Below are 25,981 nucleotides of genomic sequence, written 5' to 3' on the forward strand. Positions count from 1 at the left end.
CCAAATAGATGTACTGAAGCAGGGAGCTGACACAAAATAACTAGTAAATTTTTACCTTAGACCTTCCAATGGGGATAGGGGGTGGAAAACACCAAGCTACAGAGCTAAATCTAGATCACAGACCGGTTTGCCAAATAATGTTTTATTTGAACTAAGCCATACCCATCATTTACATATTGCCTACATATGCTTATGTGCTACAATAACAAGCTCCAGTAATAACTATATAGTTCACAAAGCCTAAAATATTTGATATTTGGCCAGTTACAGAAAAAGGCTTGGTGACCCTTGTTTTAATGGTTTAAGAAAACAAATTAAAAAATAACATTCACCTACATCTGATTAATTTCACCACCTCCAGATGATTTGAATGAGTCACCAGAGTACCATTCACCTGTAAGAAAATTTAAATAATAGGCATCAAATAGAGCTAATCAGAACAGCAGACAGAGTGACTTCAGGACTTACTATATATTCAGCAACAAAATGAACTTAAACACAAAAGACCTTCATTTAAAGGTGGTACATCTAACCTGTGGCCACCTGGCTACAGCATCCTAGGATAGCTGAGAAGACAAGTCCAATATATTTATAGATGACAATAACATATTGCAATGTAAAAGAGTCGAACATCCATAATTTAAAGAAAACTGCAACTTAACATGATAAATACAAAATATTCTTGAAAGCAGATTTACAATTCTTGATACTGTTGTTAGAGAGAGATGGCTCAGCAATTAAAAAGAACTACATTGCTCTTCCAGAGGATCCAAGTTCGATTCCTAGCACCTACATGGTGGCCCACAACCATCTATATAAATAACTCCAGTTCCAGGGAATCCAATGCTCTCTTCTGGTCTCCATGGGCATTAGGCACAGATGTGATACACAGCATAATGGAGGCAAAACATCCATATACATTTTTATTTTAAATTTAAGTTTAAAAAGCCAACAACAAGCCTTTCACAAATTTAAAAAGATGTCTTTAGGGCTGGGGATGTAGCTCGGCTGGCAGAGCATTTGCTTAACATGCACAGAGCCCTGGTTTCTATTCCCAGCATAAACAGGGCATGAATGGTAAACGACTGTCACCTCAGTACTGAGGAGGAGGGGGAGGCAAAGAACCAAAAGCATAAGGCTACCACAGCCTGTACAAAAGCCTACCAAAAAGCAAACAAAAATCTTTGCTTTTAATTACTAAGAGTTGAATGACTTTTTCAAAACAATAATCAAAAATAATAGTGTTGTGTAATAATACTCGATTTACTTTTAATCTTTCAAATATGATGTAATCTTTACAAAGAAACTTATTTTCAGAAAAAAATAGTTATAAAAATTTAGCCAAGGTCTGCACTAAACAAATAAATTAAGGTAAAACTATCAAACACAGATTTTTTTTTTTGGAAATTTTATTTATTTACATTTCAGATGCTATCCCCTTTCCCAGTTTCCCCTCCAGAAACCCCCTATCCTATCCACCCTCCCCTGATTCTATGAGTGTGCTCCCCGACTCACCCACTCCTGCCTCACAGCCCTAGCATTCCCCTACACTGGGGCATCGAGCCTCCACATCAAACATAGATTTGACAATAATTTTATGCTTTTTCTCATGCAAGTAACACCAACTTAAAGTTGAAATCCATGAGTGTAGGGAGCTGTGGAAATAGCTCAGTCCATAAAGTGCTTGCTGTGCCAATCAAGCATGAGGACCTGAGTTGGATCCCCAGAACCCACATGAAAATGCTAGGCAGTGTCAAGCACTTATAGTCAAAGTCAGTCCTGCTGCTGGGGAGGCAGAGACAGGACAAGCCCTGGACTGCTGGCTAATAAGCAAGCAGACCAATGAAAGCCTGTCTCAAAATCAGGTTAACAGCACCTGAGGAACAGCACTGGAGTGGTTCTCTGAGCTGAACATACATGTGTACACACACATATAAAACATATGCACAATACACACAAGGGAAAAAAAAAACAGCAGTATGCTCCCGATGTCTCTCAGAGTTGTTGCTGCTAACTTTGACATTTAACATTTTCAATAACTTTCAGCATGCAAACATGGGCACAGACAGGAACTGCTTGCTTTTATCATCCTGTCATCTCTCTACATAGACACCTGTGAACCCACTGAATCCAGCCTTTCTAACTGGTATTCTCTGACACAGTCTTACTGTACAGACGGCCATGAGCTCCTTGCTGACTGTCCTGGGTGCTGGGATTACAGGTAAGTTCTCTGCTGCTTTAATCTAGTCTTTCTTAAAGAGACAGGGCTTTTGCCCTCAGTTCATACACACTCAGATGGTAGCTTATGAGTTTTCAGTGTCTGATAAATCTTGTGTTGCACATATGTACACATTATTTCCTTAGATAAATCCCTAAATTCAAACTGGCTGATTGAGGCTATACACTTAAAAACTTTAATATATATTTATAATTTCTAATAAACAGATTTTTCATAACTGATACTGAAGCCCACAAAAGAAGCCATTCTACTGCATCTATTTTATATCAGGTCTGAATCTTCATCATCAAACTTCCTGACAATGAAAGATAGTTTTTACATATCATTTTAATTTCTATTTCACTGTCATCAATGACATTGACCATATACCCATGAGTACTTAATTACTCTGTTACTTAAATTACCCTGAAGAATCTTCTGATGAAATTATTTGCTTATTGTTCTATAAGAATGACTTTTTATGAATAAGTTATTCACTTAATTTTTTTTTCAGAGAAGGCCTGTAGTTCTGGAACCTACTATGTAGATAAGGTTGGCCTCAAATCTGTACATGATCCTCCTGCCTACTTTCCCACTAATGAATTGCAGGTGTGCCCCACCAAACTGCTTAATATTTTTTTTTTAATTAAACAGTGCTCTTGGGCTGGGAAGATGGCACAGTGGGTAAGAGTGCTAGCTGCATAGGTCTGGATCCCCAGCATCTATGTAAGAAAAGCTTGGTGTGGCTTCCCAGGCCTGTATCCCAGCACCAGGTAGAGTTTGGTGGAGTTCAGAGAAGACAGGAGGACAGGAGGTAGAAAAGAAGGACTGCTGGGGCTTCATTACTGCAAGCCTAGTGGAAAGAGGTGGGGCACAGTGGGCAGCAACTGAGATTTGGTCAGGGAATGGGGCAGGCATTGAGAGAGGACTCCTCTGGTTTTCACACATGGACATATACACGTACCTGCAATATATAGACCTATATGCATATCACACACACACACACACACACACACACACACACACACACACACACACGAGTGTACTTTACAGTAAAGAATATCATGCTCTTAATTCTTTTAAATACTTTCAAGAATGTTTTCTTTACCTATATAATTACTTTTAGGTACTCAAATTATTTAACAGTTTCAACAGAAATTACTGGGAAATCTATTCCTCTTCTAATAATCAGAGTTCACAAGGCTTGGTGGGAAATCTATTTCTCTTCTAATAGGGTTCACAAGGCTTGGGCTGGAGATATAGCTCAGCTGGGAGAGTGCTTGGCTATCAGGCATAAAGCCCAGGCTTGCTCTCCAGGACCATCCAAATTGCACATAGTGATGAGCACCTGTAAAACCAATACTTGGTAGGCAGGAAAATCAGAAGTTTCTGCCCAGCCTGGGGTACAGGAAACCTTATCCTCAAGTCCTCAAGGCCTGTTTCTGGTCTCCATTAAAAGTAACTCAGTAGCAGGGCAGTGGTGGTGCATGCCTTTAATTGCAGCACTTGGGAGACAGAAGCAGGCAGATTTCTGAGTTTGAGGCCAGCCTGGTCTACAGAGTGAGTTCCAGGACAGCCAGGGCTATCCAGAGAAACCCTGTCTTGAAAAACAAAACAAAACAAAACAATCTAACTCAGTTAAAACTAACTCAATTTAACTCAGTTAAAACTAACCTACGTCATCTCCCCTCACACATGACACTTCTTTCCTCAGCTACTTGTCTTTTGCTTTTTTACTCTTTGTTGTTTTCCTGGTGCTGGATATCCAACGCAGAGCCTGACATACACTAGGGGCTCTCTGTCAGCTTCTTTAAAAAGCTCTTCTACAACAATCATCAATTTGTAGGTAACAGCTCATCAGCACAGCCCTATCTGTATGAGTATTTCTTGCTAACATTAATTTGTACAGAAGAGAGTTTTTAAAAATGAGTTACTTTCCTACTCAAGAACAAAGGTGACTCCATTTAAACAAGCCTTTTATTGTACCTTTCAGTAAGGGTTAATGTTAACTTTAAAACAAACGGAGAAAGTCTGTATAAAAGGCAGAGAGCTGCTTTTTATAAAAATCCCAGGTGGAAAAAGGAATACAGGTGATGCATGCTCTGCAGTCCTGCCATGCCTTCCACAAGACTGGATGCTTTACCTTGATGATTCGATCACCTGTCTGTACTCCAGCACGCATGGCTGCTCCATCTGTGTAAGAAATGAATTGCTTAACATGTGATTCACTGATAAATCTTCTTTAAAGAGAAGTAATGTAACACAGTTAAAACATAGGCTATAAAGTATGGCAGACCTGGGTTCAAATCCTACTTCTACTACCCACTGATTTTTTTACTTGAAGACTCAATCTCATATATAAGTTGTTATCTCCTTTAATATAATATTATCTACCTGAAATTATAGAACCCAAAACAAAAGAATCCACTGTATGATAATAGCAAAAGATATGATAGTCACTTGGGGCAAGTATCCGTATCTCTTTAATCTATCTCTATTAAAACATCACTTTCGGGCTGGTGAGATGGCTCAGTGGGGAAGAGCACTGACTGCTCTTCGGAAGGTCATGAGTTCAAATCCCAGCAACCACATAGTGGCTCACAACCACCCGTAATGAGATCTGGTGCCCTCTTCTTGTGTGTCTGAAGACAGCTACAGTGTACTTACATATAATAAATAAATAAATCTTTAAAAAAAAAAACAAAACATCACTTTAATACTACAAAGAAATCAAACTGTAGAAATGTCTGTTAAGTGATTGCATGGAAAACACCCAGCAATCATGTGGTTTCAATAGCTAGATGAACTGTTTACTTTCTACAGAGAAAGTCACCTGGGGCAAAAAAATTTTATAACCCCATAGACAGACATAGCACAAGGATCCACATCGTGCAGTCTGTATAATTCTATTCTAGGCAAAAATTGCCATTTTAGCTTTGTCTTGCTTATTCTACTTGCTTCTCAGAGACAAAACTAGTTTTGTTTTTAAGACAGGGTCTCACTATGCAGCCCCAGATAGCCTGGAACTCATTATGTAGACCAGGCTAGCAGAAAAGTCAGAGATCAGAGATCCACATGCCTCTGTCTTCCAAGTGCAGAGATTAAAGGAATATGCAACTATGCCTAGCAACAAAACTATTTTTTTAAATGCCTTGCCTTCTTTGACAGATTGTACGAAGACGGGATTGTCTCCACTGACTGTCAGCCCGAATCCATTGTCATCTTTCTGGATGATCACACAGCGTTGAACAAGACCTGCAGAACAACCAGAGTAAAGGAAGGAGGAAAAAACAGAATGCAAGAATGATTATGATGATGAACTGTTTTCTGTCTGGAGAAATAAAAGGTAACTCATGAAGCCCCTATGAACACTAATCCCATAAAACAAATATAAGAAAATCACAAAGCACTGTGGGTACCAAAGTCTCGTAGAGCAGAGTAGACTATCGCAGATAGCTACAACAAACTGGAAAGGATGGATTTTGAGAGATCAGACAAGTAAAAGGAAAGCCAGTTCTCAGCTATGTCATTAATTATAATATAAAATCCTCCCGCTAACTATGTGGTTTAACTGGTACTTAACCTAAGAAAATAAAATATTATAGGCTTTTTAGTTAGAGACATCGTATGAAAAGTTCAGAGAAATTCAAATGTTAATCTCAGAAAAATATAACTCAGGAAAAGAGGCTGTTCAAAGTCAGGAGGTATGCACAGAACACATGCATGCAGGAGGGAAGAATAAGGAGACCGTTCTACTCACAAAAAAGAGAAAAGCAGAAGCAACAGAGTATGTGTAAGTTCAACTATTTCTCTTGTCTCCAGCACGTACTCAGCTGATTCATTCTATCTAAACAATGAATGTTAACTGAGCTGGAGAGATAAGAGAAAGGGGAGCCCTGCAGGCTAGAAAACTGGCTGGGTGGTTAAGAGTGCTTACTGCTGTCAGGAGGTTCACAAAGCCTGTAACAACAGCTCCAGGGGATCAAACACCCTCTTCTGGCCTCCACACATATGTGACATACACTTCTACAAACATACACACATATACAGAAGAAAAATACTTTAAAAAGAGAGAAAGAGGAATTCCAAAATAAAAGAGTAATGCCCCAGAGCAGAGCCCTCATCTGTTTTAGTAGAGATGGTACCTGAAGACCTTGACCTGAGTCTGCAGAGAGACTCAGTGGATGCTTTCAGCTTTAAAGACAGACCAGCTTATCAAAAACCAAAGTGTAGGAATGTAAGTAACACAAAGATAATAGATGGCTAGAAAACAAAAGCTTCTGCTGGGCAGTGGTGGTGCACGCCTTTAATCTCAGCACTTGGGAGTCAGAGACAGGAGGATCTCTGAGTTCGAGGCCAGCCTGGTTTACAGACTGAGTTCCAGGACAGCCAGGGCTATAGAGAGAAACCCTGTCTCGAAAAACCAAAAAAAAAAAAAAAAAAAAAAAAAAAAAAAAAAAAAAAAAAAAAGTTTCTGATGCATGAAAGATGTGGGGAACTGCATTCTTTTCTCTCTATAGACGCTTCTGATGACAGCGTGCGTATACACATACTCTAATAGCAAACAGTAGAAAAACCAAATCTCTACATAGACAGCATGAGTCTGTGCTTGTACCCTATACAAAACGAACTTTGTACCCTATACAAAATACTCTTGATGGCTGAGACTGCTTTCCCTACATGCACAAAGCCCTGGGCTTAAGCTCCAGTACTTGGGCAAGAATAGGGTGGGTCATCACAAAAACAGGCCAAAGGTCTAAATATAATACCATGGTGGCAACCACCTTTAATCCAGACTCTGTCTGGACACAGAAGCAGGAAAATCTAATGAGTTCAAGGCTAGCCTGGTCTTCATCGGGAGTCTCAAGCCTTCTCAAAAAACAAAGACAAACACAAAAACTGTTTTTAAAAACTAAAAATATGGGCAATGGTGGCACATGACTTTAGCCCCAGCCCTCAGGAAGTTTGAGGCTAGCCTGGTCTACAGAGTGAGTTTCAGGACAGCCAGGGCTACAGAGAGAAACCCTGTCTCAAAACAAAACAAACAAACAAAAGCCTAAAAATATTTAGAAGAGATAGAAAAATGTCAAGACCTGAGGACAGTTGGTCTCAACCTTCCTGATGCTGAGACCCTTTATACAGTTCCTCCTGTCTTGATGACCCCTAACCAGAAAATTATTTTCATTGCTATTTCATAAGTGCAATTTTACTGCTATTATGAATTCATAAATCATAATGCAAATATCTGATATTCAGGATACCTGATATGCAACCTCTGTGGGTTTGTAACCCACAGGTTGAAAACCATTACCTTAGGGGGTAAGCAAATATTTTATAAGACACAAAGAAAACAATTCTAAAGAAACTGTAGCAATGAAAAACAAGCCAGGCACAATGGAGTATAAAATCTAGTAAAAACTCTACATCTAGATAATTCTTTAAAAGCAGCTCCAGGGGCTGCAGAGATCACTCAGCAGTCTAGAGCACTGGCTATTCTTGCAGAAGACCTGGATTCAGTTCCCAGCACCCACCTGGTAGCTCACAGACTCTTATAATTCCAGTTCCAGATGATCAGACACCCACCCTCTTCTGGCCTCCAAGAGTACCAGGAATAAATGTGGTATACATATACACATGCAGACAAAGAATTCATTCACATAATATAAAAATAATTTTTTAAAAAAATAAATATATTTCTTCTTAAAAATCTACTTCAATGAAAGCCATATTAAAAAAGGATATTTAAATGAACATAGGAAATGGTTAAAAGGCATATGCAAAAGTACTTACTTAATATTTTTGTCACTCATGAAAGTCTGAGTTCAAACCAGAATGGAACTACTATACAGCAATCTGGATTGCTAAAAATGAAAAAACTAAGCACACCAAGTGTCAGCAAAGATGAGGGCTGACTAGAATTCTCAACATTGCTGGTGGAGTGTACTAAGTCTTGGGAAAACCATGTGGAAAGTTCCTATAAATGTAGGAAGGCACATAAGAAAAACCTCAAATGCCCATCCACAGATGAAAGCAGAAATTGTGGCACAGTCATATAATGAGAAATGTTATCTTGGGAGAAGGGTGTGGGAGAGGAATACTTTCACACTTACAGAAAACATGAATGGATAGCAGAAATATCACGCTGAATACAGGAGTCCACAAGCTACAATTGCAGATAAGAGCAAGAAAGGCTCAGCCACAGCATCGAGAAGCAGATGAACTATCACCCAGAGAAAAGCAGGGATGAGAGCAGCAAGAGAGAAACAGGAACATTCTGAGTGATGCAAATGATCTGAGTCTAAATTAACATAATGGTTACAAGAGGATATTCCGTTGTCAAACTGCTTCAAACCACAAAGTTTAAAGGGTATAGTCTTATTTTTGTACTAATACCTCAACAAAACCAGCTTTCAGTATTAAGAAATGCTACAGTCTTTCAATTCTCTTCACTACTAAGTAGTCAACAGTCTTTTTTCACAAATTCACCAGTCATACAAAACACTAAACTGTAACAGGGCAGAAAAACAACCCATCAGAATTCAACCAAATGTTTAGGAGTGTTTTGCTGCATATATGTGTGTCTGTGTAACTCAAGCTGCAGAGGCCAGAAAAACACGAAGGTGGTTACAGAGCTGCCATGTGAGAGTTTTGGAATTGACCCTGGGTCCTCTAGAAGACCAGCAGGTTCTCATAACCACTGAGCCATCTCTCCAGCTCCCATGTTGTTGCGAACCAAGAGGTTGTGACTGGAAGATGAGTAAGCTCAGAGCCCAGCCTGGAATATATAGCAAGACCTTAATTACTGCTCCCAGTACCACCCATAAAAGAAGAGACAGTGGGATGTGGAGGCTCCTCTGATACCCAGAAGCTAAGGCTGAAGGTCATTAGGGAAGAGGATGAGCTCAGCCTTTTTTACTTGTTGCTTTTGCAGGGGAACTGAGTTTGGTTTCCAGCACCCGTGTGGTGGTTCAAACCATACTTAATTATGATTAAGTATGATCTATGATCTCTTATGATCCCTGATGGACATGAGGCACATACGTGTTACACATGCAGGGAAAACACTCACACACATAAAATAAATCTAAAATGACATAAAAAAAAAAAAGGAATAAGTAGCATTTCTGAACCTCATGATTGTTTTTAGAAATATAAATATCTGTGACTCAACAGTTCAAAATTTCAAAATTGGTATTGTGACTTTAAAATAAAAATCAACTGCTTCCCTGTTTTTACACACAGTCTTACAACATCTGAAAAACCCTAGGTATTTTCTTCAACAGCTCTCCGCATTACTTTTTGAGGTAGTCTCCCACTGAAGCCAGAGCTAACCATGCAGCAGACCAGCTGGTCTAGGAGGCCCAAGGGTTCTCCTGTCTCTGCCTCCTCAGCTTACAAGTATGCTAATTTACTCCTGCCATTAATATAAATGATCCTCAAGAGGGAACTCCTTTATGTTTTTGTGTCTGGTGAAGTATGTACTCCAAGGCTAGCCTTGAACTCCTGATCCTCCTGCCTCTGCCTCCAGAGTGCTAGGATTTCAGGTGTGTGTTACCTAAACATGGTTATTCGCTTTGAATAGGTAAGAGAGAAAAAAACTGTCAAGGAGCAGGGCTTTTTATTATATAGGCAGTTTTAGAAAATGAGACAACAGGAAGTCCCCAAGAAACAACTATCTTAAAAGTTTTCTTAACTGTCCTTCCCTGGCAGCTTTTCCCTGCTCCAGTTATAAGACAGAGTCTCTAGACTCCCACTGCACCCTCTGTTTACTCCTAAAACTCATTAGCGCTCCACAAGGACTTGTATTTGTTTTCAGCTCCTCGTTGTTACATGCCCCAGGAGTAGGGAAGGATACCTGGTTCTCCTTACCTCAGAACTTGGTGAACAGTCTACCTGGTGCAAGAGTAAATTCTTTAAAATTTGATTAAATAATTAATAAAATTCCAAAAAGCAGCAAAGTCTCAAGATGAACAGAAGCTCAAAAAGGACAGACGCTCAGAAAAGAAGGTAAATACAGATGGTAAAAAAAAAACCAAAGTGCCCACCCACTGTGCACTTAAAGATGGCTAAAGTCCTGTTTGCCACATTCTGCAGAAAATGCAAAGTTGGGTTCCTTCTGTTTAAGTGATTCTACCTGATACACTCCCTCTTTTAATTTTTGTTTGAGTTTTTTAAGTTGTCAGGGTTTTTGTGTGTTACTGGGAGAGAGAGCTCTGAGGTTTCAAAAGAATCAGACCATTCCCAAGGTTGGTGAGGGTCTCTGTTTGTGTCTCTGTCTGTGCCGCTCCCACCATGAATAGTCCTGAGCTGAGTTGGCTTGGTCACAGCATCTTCTCACAACAACAGAAAGGTAACTAAGATACCCGCCTTGAATTAGCAGTTTTCCTGAGCATCTATCTACTTGTTACCCAGCACTACCACCTAGGTGGCTACGAAAGATACAGAAGTACCAGAAGCTGCTGTACTTAAGAGCTCAGACTCAGCAGGAAGGACACTGAAATGAGATTAAAACAGTGCAGATAAATATGACAAGGTACCAGGGTGTCACAGATATTTTTAGAGGGTGAAAAATAAAAATAGAGTCCTAACTCTAAAACAGACATTTTCTGTCATGTGCGGTGATAGATTCTGGCACTAGGGAGGTGTAGGGAGCAGAAAGATCAGGAGTGTCAACCCAGGCCCAGAGGAATACAAGAGAAATTGTCTGACCAACAATTATAAATTAAAACAAACAAAAGCCCCAAACCACCAACTCTAGCATTCATCATTTTAAGTCTTCTGGTTTCTACCACACACAGTCTATCCTTTGTTTTGCTGTTAAATCTCTTACTATGAACTTTATAAGCAACTATCATACAAACTCTGAATGAGTTTATAAGGTGGCTCTCTCTTAGGTTAAGAGCTATATTCTAGCATTTTCTGAGGACAGGCAGATGTTCAACAAGGAAAAAGTAGTAAAGCGTAACCCTGATTGAAGTCCTTGATTAATGCTCAGCAGAATAGTACTGTCTCTCTCCCCTTGTTCTCCATTATTATATAAAGGGTTGTTTTGTTTTGTTTTCCCCCATAGCAATCCATTTGGACTGGAGAGCTGGTAAGTATAAATCTCTATATATGTATTATCAAAAAGTGCTGGAATGCATCTTTCTTTATTAGCATGCAGATGGCTGGAAACCAAGTACAGTCTATTATCTTTGTATTCCTTCCCATAATGCATATAACAGGCAACCAATACCACTAAATAAATCTAGGTTTTTTTAAATGAGAACATCTATCTTTAAAATAAATTTAGATTATTTTTCTTATCTGAATTTAAGTTGGGCACCTATTATACCAGGTAATGCTAGAATTCAGGAGGCTGGACAAAAGGATTGCAAGTTCAAGGTCAGCTTGAGTTACAAAGTGAGGAAATCTTGTCTTTAAAAAAAAAAAACTAAAAAATAAACAAAAATAACAAATAGGGTCAAAAAGAAGGCTCAGCAGATAAAGTTGCTTGCTCCAAGACTGACAATCTGAATTCCATCTCTGGAACTCATATGGTAGAAGAACTAGCTCCTAGGAGCTGTCCTCTGACCTTCACACCCATACTGTGCCCCACCACCACCACCACCACCACCACCACACACACACACACACACACACACACTTTTTTAAATTTACTATGAGGCTGAAGAAATGGCTTAGAGGTAAAGCATCCTTGTTCAATCACAAACAGCAGAGTTTGAATCCCAGCACCCCTATCACAACCACACATAATTACATTTTCACGGAGTCCAATACTCTCTTCTGGCCCCTGTGAGCACCCTCACTTATGTGTATATATACTTACACAGACACAAACAAAATAAAGACAAATCTTAGGGAAAAAAAGAGCAAGAAAAAAATTAAGTCTGAATTTATTTTCCACTGAGTAAATTTAAATACCACTCAACCATTTTTAGCAAGAAAAATCATAGCCCTGAAAATATTCACAGTAGAATAACACTTAAGGGCACATTAATGAATGATATGCCTGGCAATATTCCAACTATAACAATTTAGTTCCCTATCTGTCCCTAACTAAGACCTCTACTGACCAAGTTTTTCTCATTTCCTGTCCTGGTATTTCCTCTCAAAGCTGATCAGCTGGTATGAGGCTTATTCTCCCAATGAAGTATAGATGCTCTATCAAATTATATACATACATACACATACACACATATACATACATATATATACACAAACACACATATACATACATATATATACACATACATATATATACATACATATATAATCCTTTCCTAAGTTGTATTCTGTCACAATAATAAAGAACATGGGTTTCCAACATAACGATGCAGGTAAAAAAAAAAAGAACTGCTTTTGTTTGCATGCTTGTTTTAAGATCAGGCTTGCCAGGTGGCCTAGGAAGTCAGCTCTGCCCTCACTGTGTGGACCTCCTTCCTGTGCTGCGACTGCCAGAACACGGAGCACACTGCCATGCCCATTGAGGGAGGACTCCATCTCACTCAACAGCTGACTACCAGTGAGAGCATTTTGAAAGCTAAAAAAAAGTAATACTTTTCAGGGAAAAAAGAAGTAGCAATAAGAAGTCTGAAATCTGTTGAGAAGGTTTTCTTGAGCTTTACTATAAATATATTCCTGAAAAGGACTACACCTACAGAGCCAGATAGTAAATTTAAAGAAAATGAAGTGTTAAACATGTAAGCAATATGCTAAGCCTTCTATACTCCATTTGCTTTAAAAAGCATGCATTAGTCTTTCTTCACCTCTTATTTTATTGCATGGCCAAACTTCTCTAAGTCTCACCTCTTAAGAATTAGCTGCAGGGAAGGGTGTGGAAAAAACCATGTGCAACCTAATAAAAACAGCTCAGTTTTAAACTGCTGCCAGACATGCGTGTTTTATGAGTAAGACCTCAGATAATCCTTTGATTAAGAAGCTTCTGCATTCTAAATACACAAGGCTGCCAACATTAGGAACCTCAAGCTACAAGTACACTGACTTCATTCTTTCAGATGCCCACCAAATCAAATCCCTTTTCTAAGTTCTATGTTCTTCTCTATAGTCGTTTGAAAGGGAAGAGCCAATTAAGATGAGTCAAGATTTTATTCCATCAATTCTCTCTACTAAAATACATCATCTTGATTTCAACAATCATTCATTCAAAACTCACTTCCAGAGAGTATGGCATCATGGGGTTTGCAAGCACACAGAGTCAGAGGCCAAAGTTCAGAAACAACAACCTCAGCTGGGTAATCCACAAAAGCAATGTGAGGGAGTGTTTTTAATTGACAAAACTATATGTTATTTTCTGTCTATCATGTTCTGAAGTATACAAATAATGCAGCATGGTTAAATGTAGCTAATTAATCAAAATTTTCCTTCATATGGTTATTATTCTGGTAATAGTTCTTAATCCACTAGTCTTGCAGATAAAGAATAACACATCTTCCTAAGGCATGAGGGGCAACAGCTCTCTAGAACTTACTCCTTGTATCTAACTATGATGTCTCAGTGCCTGAACTGAGCCTTAGACAGGACTGGAAAGTATAGAAGGAAAACTTAAGCACTCAAGGCAACAGGAAGTGAGCAAAGAGAGAAAAGTCTAGTACTCTAAGGAGGACAGAAGATGGGGCAGGATGATAAGCTACAAATAAAGTACAGTATATTTCTGTAACTACTTGTGCCTTGCTAGCAAGTAAATAAACACATCCATTATCTTAGTAATATTAATCTGACAAGTTAAAACAAACTATAGGAGAATAGAGAAAAGGAGGTAAATCAACATGAAATTGAAGTGATACAAAGTTATGAATCTATGGCCAGATGTGTTGGGAGATCCCTTTAATCCCAGCAATTGGGAGGCAGAGATAGGCAGATCTGAGCTTGAAAGCCAACCTGGTCTACAGAGCAGGTTTCAGGACAGCCAGAGCTACACAGAGAAGCCCTGTCTTGAAACAAAACAAAACAAAACAAAATTTAAAAAAATAATAAAACAAAGCTATGAGTCTATTAAAATAGTGTAATGACGTGATGAACAGTAAAGAAGGAAGTGGGGCTGGAACCACAGAAGGGAGAATAAAAACACAGTAAAGAGGGCTAGGCTAGGCAGTGCACAAGGAGAGCAAAGTGACAGGGATAAGGAATGTCACGCCATCCTTAGCTACCCTAAGAGTTCAAAGGCAGCCTACACAAGACCCTCTGTAAGAAATGGACGGAGGGAAGGTGGGAGGGAGGAAAAGAGGAAGGGAGGGAGAGAGGGAGGGAAGGAAGGAGGGAGGGAAGGAGCAAAGCTTATTGATGCTTGCTTATTTTCCCAACACTGGACTCAGAGACAGGAAAACTATACATTCTAGGCCAGCCTGAGCTACACAGAAAGACTATTTCTCAAAAAAACAAAAAAAGGCTGGCAATAGAGCTCATTTGATAAAGTGCTTGCAATGCAAACATGAGGACCTGATTCTGATCCCTAACACCAACATAAAAGCTGAACACAGCACTATGATGCACATCAGTAATTCCAGTGCAGGGGTATAGAGTTAGGACGACCCATAAGGCTTGTTTAGCCAAACAACCTAGCTGAGTTGGTGAGCTCCAGGTTCAGTGAGACCACATCTCAAAAAATTAAGGTAGAAACCAACCAAAGACAACACCTAACATCCACATGTATATATACAGGTGCATGAGTGCACACACACACAGGAGCAGACATAAACACACATGCACACACACAGGATAATGGACACAAACACACATGCACACACATAGAAAGCTGTAGGGTTAAAGTGAACTGACAATCATATAAACAGGCAACCCATTAACTAGGAGGAAAAACAAATCAGATCAAAGAAGTGTTACAGAAGACAAGAAAAGCCATCAGCACTGCCTGAGTGATTCAAGGGGTGTACACTGACAGCAACAGGCTCTCAAGCAGGGATATCTGAGTTCACATTTTAGATGGTATGAGTTCAGAAGCCAGACTTCAAGAAAGGAGAGAAAAGAGTTATGAGAACATGGATGGCTCGTGCACAACGTTCTTCACAAAGCTGAAGGACACAGAGAACTGGAGGGAGCAAGAGTCAAACTAACAGCTTTCCTTTTAAAGATGTGAAAAATTCGAAAGAAAGAAATGCATGAAATTTTAAAATTACCCTCTGAAATATATAAACAATATCTAAGTACAGGATGGTCATTTCTAATCCAAAAGGTTGAACTCTAAAATACTCCAAAATCTGAAACATGTTGAATGCCAGCATGATGTCACGATGGAAAGCTCCACGTTGACTGCATGTGACAAGCCATAATCAAACCAGCCAGCATTATTAAAAGTACTACACCCTCAGACTACACATATTTAGTACATATACTATGTATGAAATATAAGTTTATGCCAGGACTCCCTACAAATCCACTGTATATATTCTAGTATTTTACAACCCAAAACACATCTGGTCTCAAGGATTTCAGAGAAGGGATACTTGTGCTAACAGTTTGCTTCTAGTATGGTCTAAATGTTCATATCCCCCCAAAACCTGTATATTGCTGCCCTAACTCCTAATGTGATGATATCTAGAGGCAGGCCTTTGAAGGTAGCTAGTTAGAAGAGATAAAGAGGGTAAGACTCTCATGACAGAATTAGAAGATTCTCATATTCTCATTCTCTCTCTCTCTCTCTCTCTCTCTCTCTCTCTCTCTCTCTCTCTCTCTCTCTCTCTCTCTCTCTCTCTTTCTCTGTCTCCCCCCCACATTGCCTCTCCCCTCTCTCCCTCCTTCCCTCCCTATCCCAGAAGGTCTATGGAAAGGAGAGGAAGAAGGCAGTCATCTGCAACCTCACCAGCCTTACCTGTATGTATCCAGCTTCTAGAACCCTCAGAAAATAACCTTCTATCCTCTAGCCACACAGGTCAAAGCATTCACTATGCAGCACATGTGGTCTAGGATGGCTTTTAAGGGGCATGGCTTATTCTTACAGATTGCCTCATACCCTAACAGTTCTTCATTACAGTATTAGATAGGCCTGTCATCCCAGTAAGTGGGATGTGACACAGAAGAGCTCAGGAAGTGACACAGAAGAGCTGTGTTGAGTTTAAGGACAATCTGGACTATAAACTGAATTCAGAGTCACATACCAAGACTGTCTCACAATAACAACAAACCCAGGCATAATGGTGTATACCTATAAGCCCAACACTCAAGAGGTAGAGGCAGAGATCAGGAACTGAAGGCCAGATAGGAAAGGATATATTATGTGCAACTATCTCAAAAAAAAAAACCCTATATGCAGCAGAAAACTGACCACACTAAAGTTCCAGTTCAGAAAATACTCCCATAAAAGTACAGGGGACAAAGAGAACATTGACCAGGTTATGCTGACAAGTTGTGCAAGAAAGTAACCCTTTTGCTTTCCTCTTCAAACAAGCACAGTCAATCTAACCCTCGAAGCAACTCTAAGAATGACAAAGTAAGTTTGAAATTATTTGAGTGACATCTGTACTGCATAGTCAACTAAAGAACTTTATCAAGAGAAGAGAATGTCCTTCCTCTCTCCATAGCCCAAAGTAGGCTGATAACAAAACCCCTGCCGGGCAGAATGTCCCTGGTTGCTAGGACTCTAACTCAGTCACTTACCATCTCCAAACTTCCCTTGGCTCCCTGGAGCATATTCTTAACCTAAGCTAACTGCACAGTCGAAAGTAGCTCTCCACATATACATTCACAATGAGAGAGGCACGCTACCTGTCATACTTAACTCATCCCTCTAATGAGGGCTTACTGGGAACTCCTAGTTCAATTCCTCCAACAACAACCACCCATAAAAGGTGTTTCAAGGGTTCTCACGGGACAGATACACTGAGAAGCAGGCCTGTTCCCTGATGCTTCTGTCACTACCAAGCCATGTCTGGACTAGTATAAAGCTCCTCGTTCTAAGAAAAATATTAGTACAGTACTTTCTGTCAGATTTCTAGATCATTAATCCTCATCCAACATGAACAAGCTCCTACACACAGCAAACCCTAGAAAAAACAGTGAACAAGGTGAACCACAGCACTGAAATGGCTGCTAGGAAGGATGGAGACGCACAGATAATGTTCACATTCCTCAGCAAAGAAAAAGACAGGAAGCACCTTTCTTACAGAAACACAGCCTATTAAACACTACATTGGAGGAAAGAAAAGCATAAACTCGGCCTGCCACAAGGTCCGGCAAACATTTCCTTTTGACTACACAACAGAGAAAAGCATATGAGCATGTACCTAATGCAAGCATAACTGTTCAGAACCAAGCACTAAGGCTTTGTGGTCCTAAGTCCTATCAGCAGGCCCCAATTTCCAAATGTTCTCAGGAGGTATGGACAATTAATTCCATCCATTTTCCTCCTCATACAGGGCCAAGGAAGCCCAGACCCATGTGAGTAAATTCCCACCCAATGGACCTTGCCCTGTTTGAGAAGACTTCTTCATTGGCTCAGACTTCAGTTTATAGTCTGGCTGCAGAAAACACTCACTTGCCTTACTAAGTTAACTAGACAGCAGGGTGTGCTGGTGCAGGCAAGGCATCCCAGCACTCAGGAAGCAGAAGCAGGAGGATACTGCAAGTCTGAGGTCAGCTGAACTACACAGTGTGTCCAGGACAGTCTGGGGCTGTACAGTAAAACCATGTTCCAAAAAGCTTAAAAAAAAAAAAAAACAGAGAAAAAGCTCTATGAACTTCATAAAGTCTGTCGTATTCCAGGAGAGTCTGGAAATACTCCATTTTCATCATGTGCTAGAAAAGCTTATCACTCAGGTTAAACTGTTTATGAAGATAATTTTCAAAGGTATTTTGAAATTTTCCTAGTAAGAATAAGTCTCAGTGAAACTTCCAGAAGGCACAAAAGTTTTAAGCTTGAAAATAAAATACTTAAAAATTTTTACAACTAGGGATACATTTTATAAAAATGACTTTTACAGGTGATTAAACCAATTAAAAATTAATAAATAAAAGATAAAGCAAGAAAGTTCAAAGAACTGCTAACACACAGAAATGATGTCATTTCTTATAAGAATAGGAAATGGCTGAGCTGCTTAAATCCTACTTGATTCAAAGCCTGCAGATGAGACCAGGGAGGCAGCCAATAATTCAAAGCCCATCATTGCTGTTCAGGGAGCCTGACCCCACTTTCCTTAGATAAACAAGGTAACACGGCTATTCTTAACCTACCATGTTAGTTTCTAGTCATCTTAAGCTTCAATATCACAGCCACATCAAACCCCAGGTTCCCTTTCCCTGCAGGAGATCATGCCATGCAGAGCAGACAAGAAAGGCTGCAGTTACCAAAAACAAAATGAGATAGCATGAAGCAAGCTGCAGAGGTGCAAGGCCGCATTAGCTACGTCAGCTTACCATAGATCTCGGATCTACTCTCCTCTGAACTAGACTTTGTCTTCTTGGAGGAGCTATCTGCACAAGAGCGGGAGAAAAGGAGAGATATAGAAAATATGGAGACCAATGTAAGGGGGAAATTTCATGGGGATAAAAGAACGAGTCATAGCCGGGCAATGGTGGCACACGCCTTTAATCCCAGCACTTGGAAGGCAGAGGCAGGCAGATTTCTGAGTTCCAAGCCAGCCTGGTCTACAGAGTGAGTTCCAGGACAGCCAGAGCTATACAAAGAAACCCTGTCTGGAAAAACCAAAAAAAAAAAAAAAAAAAAAAAAGAACAAGTCATGGTCAAGTTAAATCGTGCAAACATGAAGTATGAGCATCACAGATGACAGCACTTAGAACAGTCATGAACAGCACAGGTAATGAATGACATTTACAGATAATGGAAGAAAAGAGTGCAATTAAAAATACAAACAAATCAACAGGTGAATGGTCTACACCGTGTATCATCCTGATAAATGCAGAGATGAAAACAGCACTGAAAGCTACACTCCCTGAGAAGGGTGCAGTCTCTGCGGAAATGGCACTTCACAGGCAAGCATACAGAATACATCTATCAAGACTAATAAGACTATGGGAGTGAAAATTGTGGCCATTATTAAAGACAATAAGTAGCTATAGAAATAACTAAAAGCCTCTGGTCCATGACCTGGATCCTGGGTATCAGAAGCTCTGTGCTCTCTCCTCATGGAGACCTGTGACATGGTTACAGCTCCCACCACATCACCAAAGCCACCTAAATTAACTATTAATTTCTTTGCCACAACACAAGATGCAAAGCCAATTATTCACTGCTTACTTCCTAGTTTTTTCCTTCTTAAATGCTCACAACACTTGTTCAAAATTAAGAAAGCTATTCTAAAAGTATGAAATATTTCAATTATTCACACAAAAATATTCTATTAAATATTTAAAATTACATTTCTATGTAAATGTCTTTAAGAGACATAATTATCTATCTCAGATTGGTGTGTTATCTTTTACCACAGGGACACACAACTAAACAAAATAATACTTGCTCAAAGAACATATGTAAATACCTAATAAAAAACTATTAAGCACTATCTACAAAGCAAACACTGAGATTACATGGGGAAAGAAAAGGGGAGCAGCATTCAAACGTGTGCACAACATTAAGAATATATATTGTGCTGGGCTGTGGTGGTGCACGCCTTTAATCCCAGCACTTGGGAGGCAGAGGCAGGCGGATTTCTGAGTTTGAGGCCAGCCTGGCCTACAGAGTGAGTTCCAGGACAGTCAGAGCTACACAGAGAAACCCTGTCTCGAAAGGAAATATATATATATATATATACTTATTTTTATTTATATATATGTATATATATATTGTATTCCAACATGAAAATTCTGGTGACAATCAACACACCAGAAGCTAAGCAACCACCAGTTCAGAATACTTGAAGAAAGGGAGGGTCTCTGCTAAGTACTGTAGCACGGGTCTACAATCCCAGCACTTGAGAGGCTGAAGCAGGAGACCAGGCTGAGCTGCACAGGAAGACTCTGTCCCATCCCCCATTTAAAAAAAAAAAAAAAAAGGAAGGTGGGTAGGGAAGTTTAAGTTTGTTTATTCAAATAAAGTAGGCATAAATTTTTTAAGTTGCACTGCAGCTAATCAATTCACAACATTCACAGCTGAGCTGAGTTTTAAGTGAATACAGAAGTTCCCAGTGGTCAATATCTTTCATTTAATGACACACTAGTACTTGCACCATGATTCATCTTGATTCTAAGACCTCAGTGAACCTTCAATCTCCAATCAAGACATCTCTATTTCTCCAACTCTCACAAGTCCTACAGTGATGCTTCACTATGGCATCTACAATGCTGTATTACGTATGCACTCATTACCACGCTTGAGTGTCTCTATTCACACAAGTTCTATGATTCTGAACTTCACTATTCACAAAACATTCTTTGGAAGAACAAGAAAATTTTACCTGTGGGGTCAAAATCATGTGATGAACTGCGTTCGACTTTCTGTTTCTTATCTGTTGGTGACTCTCGGTTCAAAATACTTCCATGCCTAAGTTAAAACAATCAAATATTTACTATTAAAAAAGCATAACAGTAAAACCTCATATAAAAATTACACAAATGGACTTGTTTACAGTGGGGTGTGTGTGTGTGTGTGTGTGTGTGTGTACCTGTGTGTGCAGGTACCCATGAAGGTCAGACAGTATAAAGCCCCCTGTAATTAGTGTTACAGGAGACTGTGAACTGTCCAAACGTTCATTACAGAGAGCAAACTCTGCTCCTCTGCAAGAGCAGCACACTCTTAACCACTGAGCCATGTCTCCAGGAACCAAAGAGACAAAAACAAAAACAAAAATAGGAAATAAGCCTCTATTTTTTTCAAAGAGTATTAAAATTCATCTTATGCCATATATACTATACAGTCTATGTTCTTGGTTATAAAAGAACCAAGAACAAGTAATAAAATTTACTAATATTAAAGTTAATTTTATTCTTAAAATAACTGCCTACAGTTTACTGATTTTAAAGTTCCATCTAACAATAAGAAGACAGTGCCCCAAAGAATTCAACATACTCCCTGACATTATATACACTACAGTCAAACTGAAATCACTACAGAAATATAACATATATAAAAACAAGTTATAAAAGCAAACCTATATAGGCAAGACTCGCCATCACCTTCCTAGAGTTGAAGCCTTAGCCAGCCACCTCTGAGCCCAAAATGACAGCTGAATTATTGTTTTTTACTATGATTTAATCAATTGCAAGTATCAGATGATGGTTGGGAGATTTAAAAAGAAGAAAGAAGCTGTGATACATACACTTCTAGCTAACTGAAAGGCTAGAGTTATTAGGAATGGTATCTCAGCGTTTTAAATAATATTTATGATAATTAAGGAGAGAGAACAAAAGATGTTAAGACATGAGTGTTAGGGACTCTCAAACTGTGTGTGACAGACAGGTATAAAAAAACCTAAATACTTTGTATACTTTTTTTTTCCTTTATTATCTTAAAATAACTAAGACTAAATCTGCACAAAGTTCATTTAAAGGAGACAACAGATAGTCACGTGACAACACATATCCAAACTAGCAATCCATTTGAACCTCCCCAAGCAACTCACAATTCAAAACAGTCACAGATTTTAAAATTAAATTTCTTCATAGGGAGTGACCTTAAAGTGTCAATTTGAATAAACTTTTTAAATGCTTACATTAAAAACATTGAAAATATTATCAAACAAGGCTGTGTTCCAGAAAAAATATGCAACACCTGTTGTATTTGAAATCTGTGAAGCATTATGAAAGTTTGTACTACTTAAATCCACACTCTCAAAAACCACAAAAATCCCCGTAATTTCAAAGGAATGCTTCTAATTAAAGTTTAACTCCAACTTCCATATAAAAGCAACTGAACAACTTACCTTATAGGTTTTTTGAGGGGAAACCTGAAACAAAGGGAAAACAAAAACAGATATTCATATTAATTTAACTTGTAAAGTCTGTTATTACAGCTACTGACTATGCTAAACCAAAAGGCATTACAACCTTATGCTAATTTTCCCAAAGCAAGACAACAATGGGGTCAGAGGTTTTGCTCTGCTCTTTAAAGCTCATTTTCATTTATTTTTAGCTTTCATAACAGAAACTCTGAAAAAAAATACCTTCAGAGTATTACCAGCTACTACAAATATGTTCCTCAAGTAGAAAACAAAGTGTACATATGCTTTGCTTTGTTCTTCTGGGGTTCCCTGGTGTTGTCTTCCGGTTGTCCTTTTTTAAGTATTGTAGCTGATCAAATGACACAAGCCCTTCTTCAGTCTGGGATGAAGAGCCAGGAAGTTTCCAAGTACAAGGCTACTGGGGACCATAAAACAAGTCCTGGGCCAGCCTGGGCTACAGAGTTAAGACCCTGTCTTAAGAAAAGAGGGGGTAGAGAGACAATCTCAGCGATCCTCAGTTGCTGCCGCATTCTCTGCCCATAGCCATGGCTACCTACAAGCTGGTCTTGATCCAGCATGGCGAGAGTGCCTGGAACCCAGAGAGCCTATTCAGCGGGTGGTACAGCACCGACCTGAGCCCGGTGGGCCACGAGGAGGCGAAGCATGGCGGGCAGGCAGTGCGAGATGCTGGCTATGAATTTGGCATCTGCTTCACCTCTGTGCAGAAGAGAGCAATCCGGACCCTCTGGACAGTCCTGGATGCAATTGACCAGATGTGGTTGCCAGTGGTCAGGACTTGGCGCCTCAATGAGTGACACTATGGGGGTCTAACAGGTCTTAATAAAGCAGAAACTGCTGCTAAGCATGATGAAGCACAGGTAAAGATCTGGGGATGATCTTACGATGGTCCACCTCCTCCCATGAAGCCTGACCATCCCTTCTACAGCAACATCAGCAAGGATCACAGGTATGCAGACCTTACTGAGGACCAGCTTCCCTCCTATGAGAGCCTGAAGGGCACTATTGCCAGAGCACTGCCCTTCTGTAATGAAGAAATTGTTCCCCAGATCAAGGAGGGGAAAAGGGTCTTGAGTGCTGCCCATGGCAACAGCCTTCAGGGCATCGTCAAGCATCTGGAGGGTCTCTCAGAAGAGGCCATCATAGAGCTGAACCTTCCCACGGGCATTCCCATCGTCTATAAATTGGACAAGAACTTGAAGCCCATCAAGCCCATGCAGGTTCTGGGAGATGAGGAGACTGTGCGTAAAGCCATGGAAGCTGTGGCTGGCTGCTCAGGGAAAGGTGAAGAAGTAAAGGCAAGGAGGCAGACACCTCCTACCCCGACACCTTCCCTGCCAATTCCTGCCTCCTGTACCCTCCCTAGCACCTGCCACGCTGACTACATCTTTAGGATCTTAGGTTTAAGTTGTAGTTGCAGATGAGGAGGACCTGCGGCTCCCATCTTCATTTTAGTATTTTATCCCCTGCACCCACTCCCTTCATAGAATCTAGTCAGAGTAACACCTCTGGGGGTGCAGGTTCTTGGTCCACATCCAGGGACAGCTCCCTGTACCAGAAGAGTTGAGAGATAGATTATAGTTTTTTAGTTGTTTACTAAGGGTCTGCTTAGGAAGAAGTCAGGGAGAACTGTACTGTGATATGATCAGTGAGGAGAAGCTGCAATCCAGTTTTGTCCCTGGAACCTGTCCTGTACTCTTCCTGCAGTTAGGTAACTGGGGCATAGTCATTCCAGTGGAGAGTGATCTTAACCCTACTTTCTCTCTAACCTTAAAGGAGCTGCTGGCCCTAGAAGGTTGGGATCAATCTTGTCAAATCTATGTTTACATTTACTTTTACAAAAATAAAGTATATATACATATATCAGCACACAGAACTAACTCTGAGGTTGCTAGTTGAAACAGTTCCTTGTGGTCACCAGAAAACAAGCCATTCCTGATATCAGATGGGATAAACTCCTTGTCCCTCTTGCTGTGTTTGGATCCCTTGCCTTGTTTTGTAGAGGTGAAGTGCCCCTTGATCATGTCCAAGTTTTTGTTTTTCACTGTCTGAATCATGTTCTAGCTGCTTGATCCTACCATGTGGGTTCAAGACTCATTTGGGCATAACAACTAAGTCTCTTCCCAGATCAGTATAATAAAGGAGTGATGTGCAATTAAAAAAAAAAGAAAAGAAAAAAAAGAAGAGAAGGGGAGGTAGAAGGGGTGGACTTGACTTTTCTGTTTGGTGTTTATCTGGGGATGGAGGGAGCTGAGACAAGGGTCTCCTTACAAAGTCAGGCTATCTTCAAACCCATCATTCTTTGCTTTGGTGCTGGGATAAAAGGCCTACATGACCACCCCAAGCCTGAGAGGCTTCCTGGTGAGAACTAGATGCTACATGAATAATGGAAAGCCATTTTCCATACAGGCAATTTGACTGCCAAATAAACCCTAATAGACAAGTTTAATTACAAATTTACTTTAACTCTTATTTAAATCAAACTGAAACACAGAAAAAGCCAAAGCATCTATAAACTTCCATGATAAGGGATGATATGATAACATGAAAGACAGTGGTAAGTGCTCTTCTAGAAAACAGGTAATACCAAAAGACAGCCCAGGAGAAATGTTCTTTGTGTTACCTGATAATCCTTTTGTGGGAAGAAGAAGAACTGTAATCAGCTTTTTCATTATCAATGAATATAAACTAGCAGAGACGGACTCTGAAAGGACTGCCTGCTAAGCACAATGCCTGCAGTCTATCAACCAAAGGAAACCCTTTGGTTCTCTGAATTACAGAATCCCAGAAGAACAAAACAAGGCAAAATATACCCTTTGTTTTTCCCCTATCAACCACAGTCACCCCGAGCAATGCTTATTGTCAGGATCTGCAGCATTCAGGGGACCCCAGCAAAGAATTCTAGAACTTTCCAGCAGCATGACTCTTATGATTCCTGGATTGATTTCTCTTACAAGAAAATGGAAATGATGGAAGTGGACAGAAATGAAGTGAGGAGCAGAAGAGCAAAGGCAACCACAGGGTGACCTCACCATCTGCTTCCTCACAGTCACATAGTACAGAGAGAAACTCACACATTCTTTTTAAATTTTTTTAAGTCATTCATTTTCATCTTACATGCATTGGTGTTTTGCCTACAGGTGTGTCGGTGTGAATGTGTCAGATCCACTGGAACTGGAGTTACTGACAAGAGCTGCCACGTGGGTGCTGGGAATTGAGCCCAGGCCCTCTGGAAGAGCAGCCAGCACTCTTAAACAGAGCCATCTCTCCAGCTCCAAGAAACTTACAATTTCTAAAATCACAGCAGTTTTTCTCTAATTACCAAATTCTATTTATAGCAAACAAGGTGAATGGTCCTGTGTTCTTTAAGAAACAAGACTGAGCAAACCATGAGGGCAGCACTCCATCATGGCCTCTGCACAGCTGCCTTCACACTCTGAGTTCCTGCCCTGACCATTGCCAATGACAGACTTCTATGATGTGGAACTCGAAGCTGAAATAAACCCTTTCCTCTCCAAGTTGTTTATGGTCATGATACTTCACAAAAGCAACAGAAACCCTAAAACCACAGGTTTACCTTTATTCTTCTAAGTACCAAAAGAATCACAGGGAAGGGAGGAACCTTTTCTTCTGAAGTCTTAGGAGACAGAAAAGCAGTTTATCTAGACTCCTTTTCAAATCACAGAGCACTGAAAGATCCCCATACATCTGGCCTTGCACTTAGCTTGCACTTACCTCTTGAATACCCAGCTGGTTAACTGCACCATCCCTACACAAGACAAAGACTTGACTAAAACTCCCAGGAAAGGAACCCAGGGAGCCAGGAAATTACAAGCTCCATTACCATGTGTTCTAAAGAAATTTGCAATTTCCGGGAATT

General features: G+C 39.9%; 1 protein-coding gene and 1 pseudogene across 6 annotated transcripts in view; one reads left to right on the forward strand and one right to left on the reverse strand.

The window, feature by feature from the left end:
* Positions 1-25,981, reverse strand: part of Arhgef12 (Rho guanine nucleotide exchange factor 12) — a 142,529-nt gene that overhangs the window by 58,934 nt on the left and 57,614 nt on the right. For 4 of the 6 annotated variants that reach the window (XM_031344553.1, XM_031344556.1, XM_031344551.1 and 1 more), the window contains exons 2-7: positions 22,066-22,089; positions 20,602-20,687; positions 18,605-18,661; positions 5,375-5,473; positions 4,362-4,411; positions 337-394 (exon numbers count right to left, since the gene is read on the reverse strand). In XM_031344553.1, the coding sequence (XP_031200413.1) occupies positions 337-394; positions 4,362-4,411; positions 5,375-5,473; positions 18,605-18,661; positions 20,602-20,687; positions 22,066-22,089 (374 nt within the window). The remainder of the gene's footprint in view (positions 1-336; positions 395-4,361; positions 4,412-5,374; positions 5,474-18,604; positions 18,662-20,601; positions 20,688-22,065; positions 22,090-25,981) is intronic. The other 2 variants (XM_031344555.1, XM_031344552.1) reach the window with 1 other exon arrangement.
* LOC116072953 lies at positions 22,614-23,397 on the forward strand (annotated as a pseudogene).

The sequence above is a fragment of the Mastomys coucha genome, unplaced genomic scaffold (assembly GCF_008632895.1).
Source record: "Mastomys coucha isolate ucsf_1 unplaced genomic scaffold, UCSF_Mcou_1 pScaffold23, whole genome shotgun sequence".
Classification (NCBI taxonomy): Eukaryota; Metazoa; Chordata; class Mammalia; order Rodentia; family Muridae; genus Mastomys; species Mastomys coucha.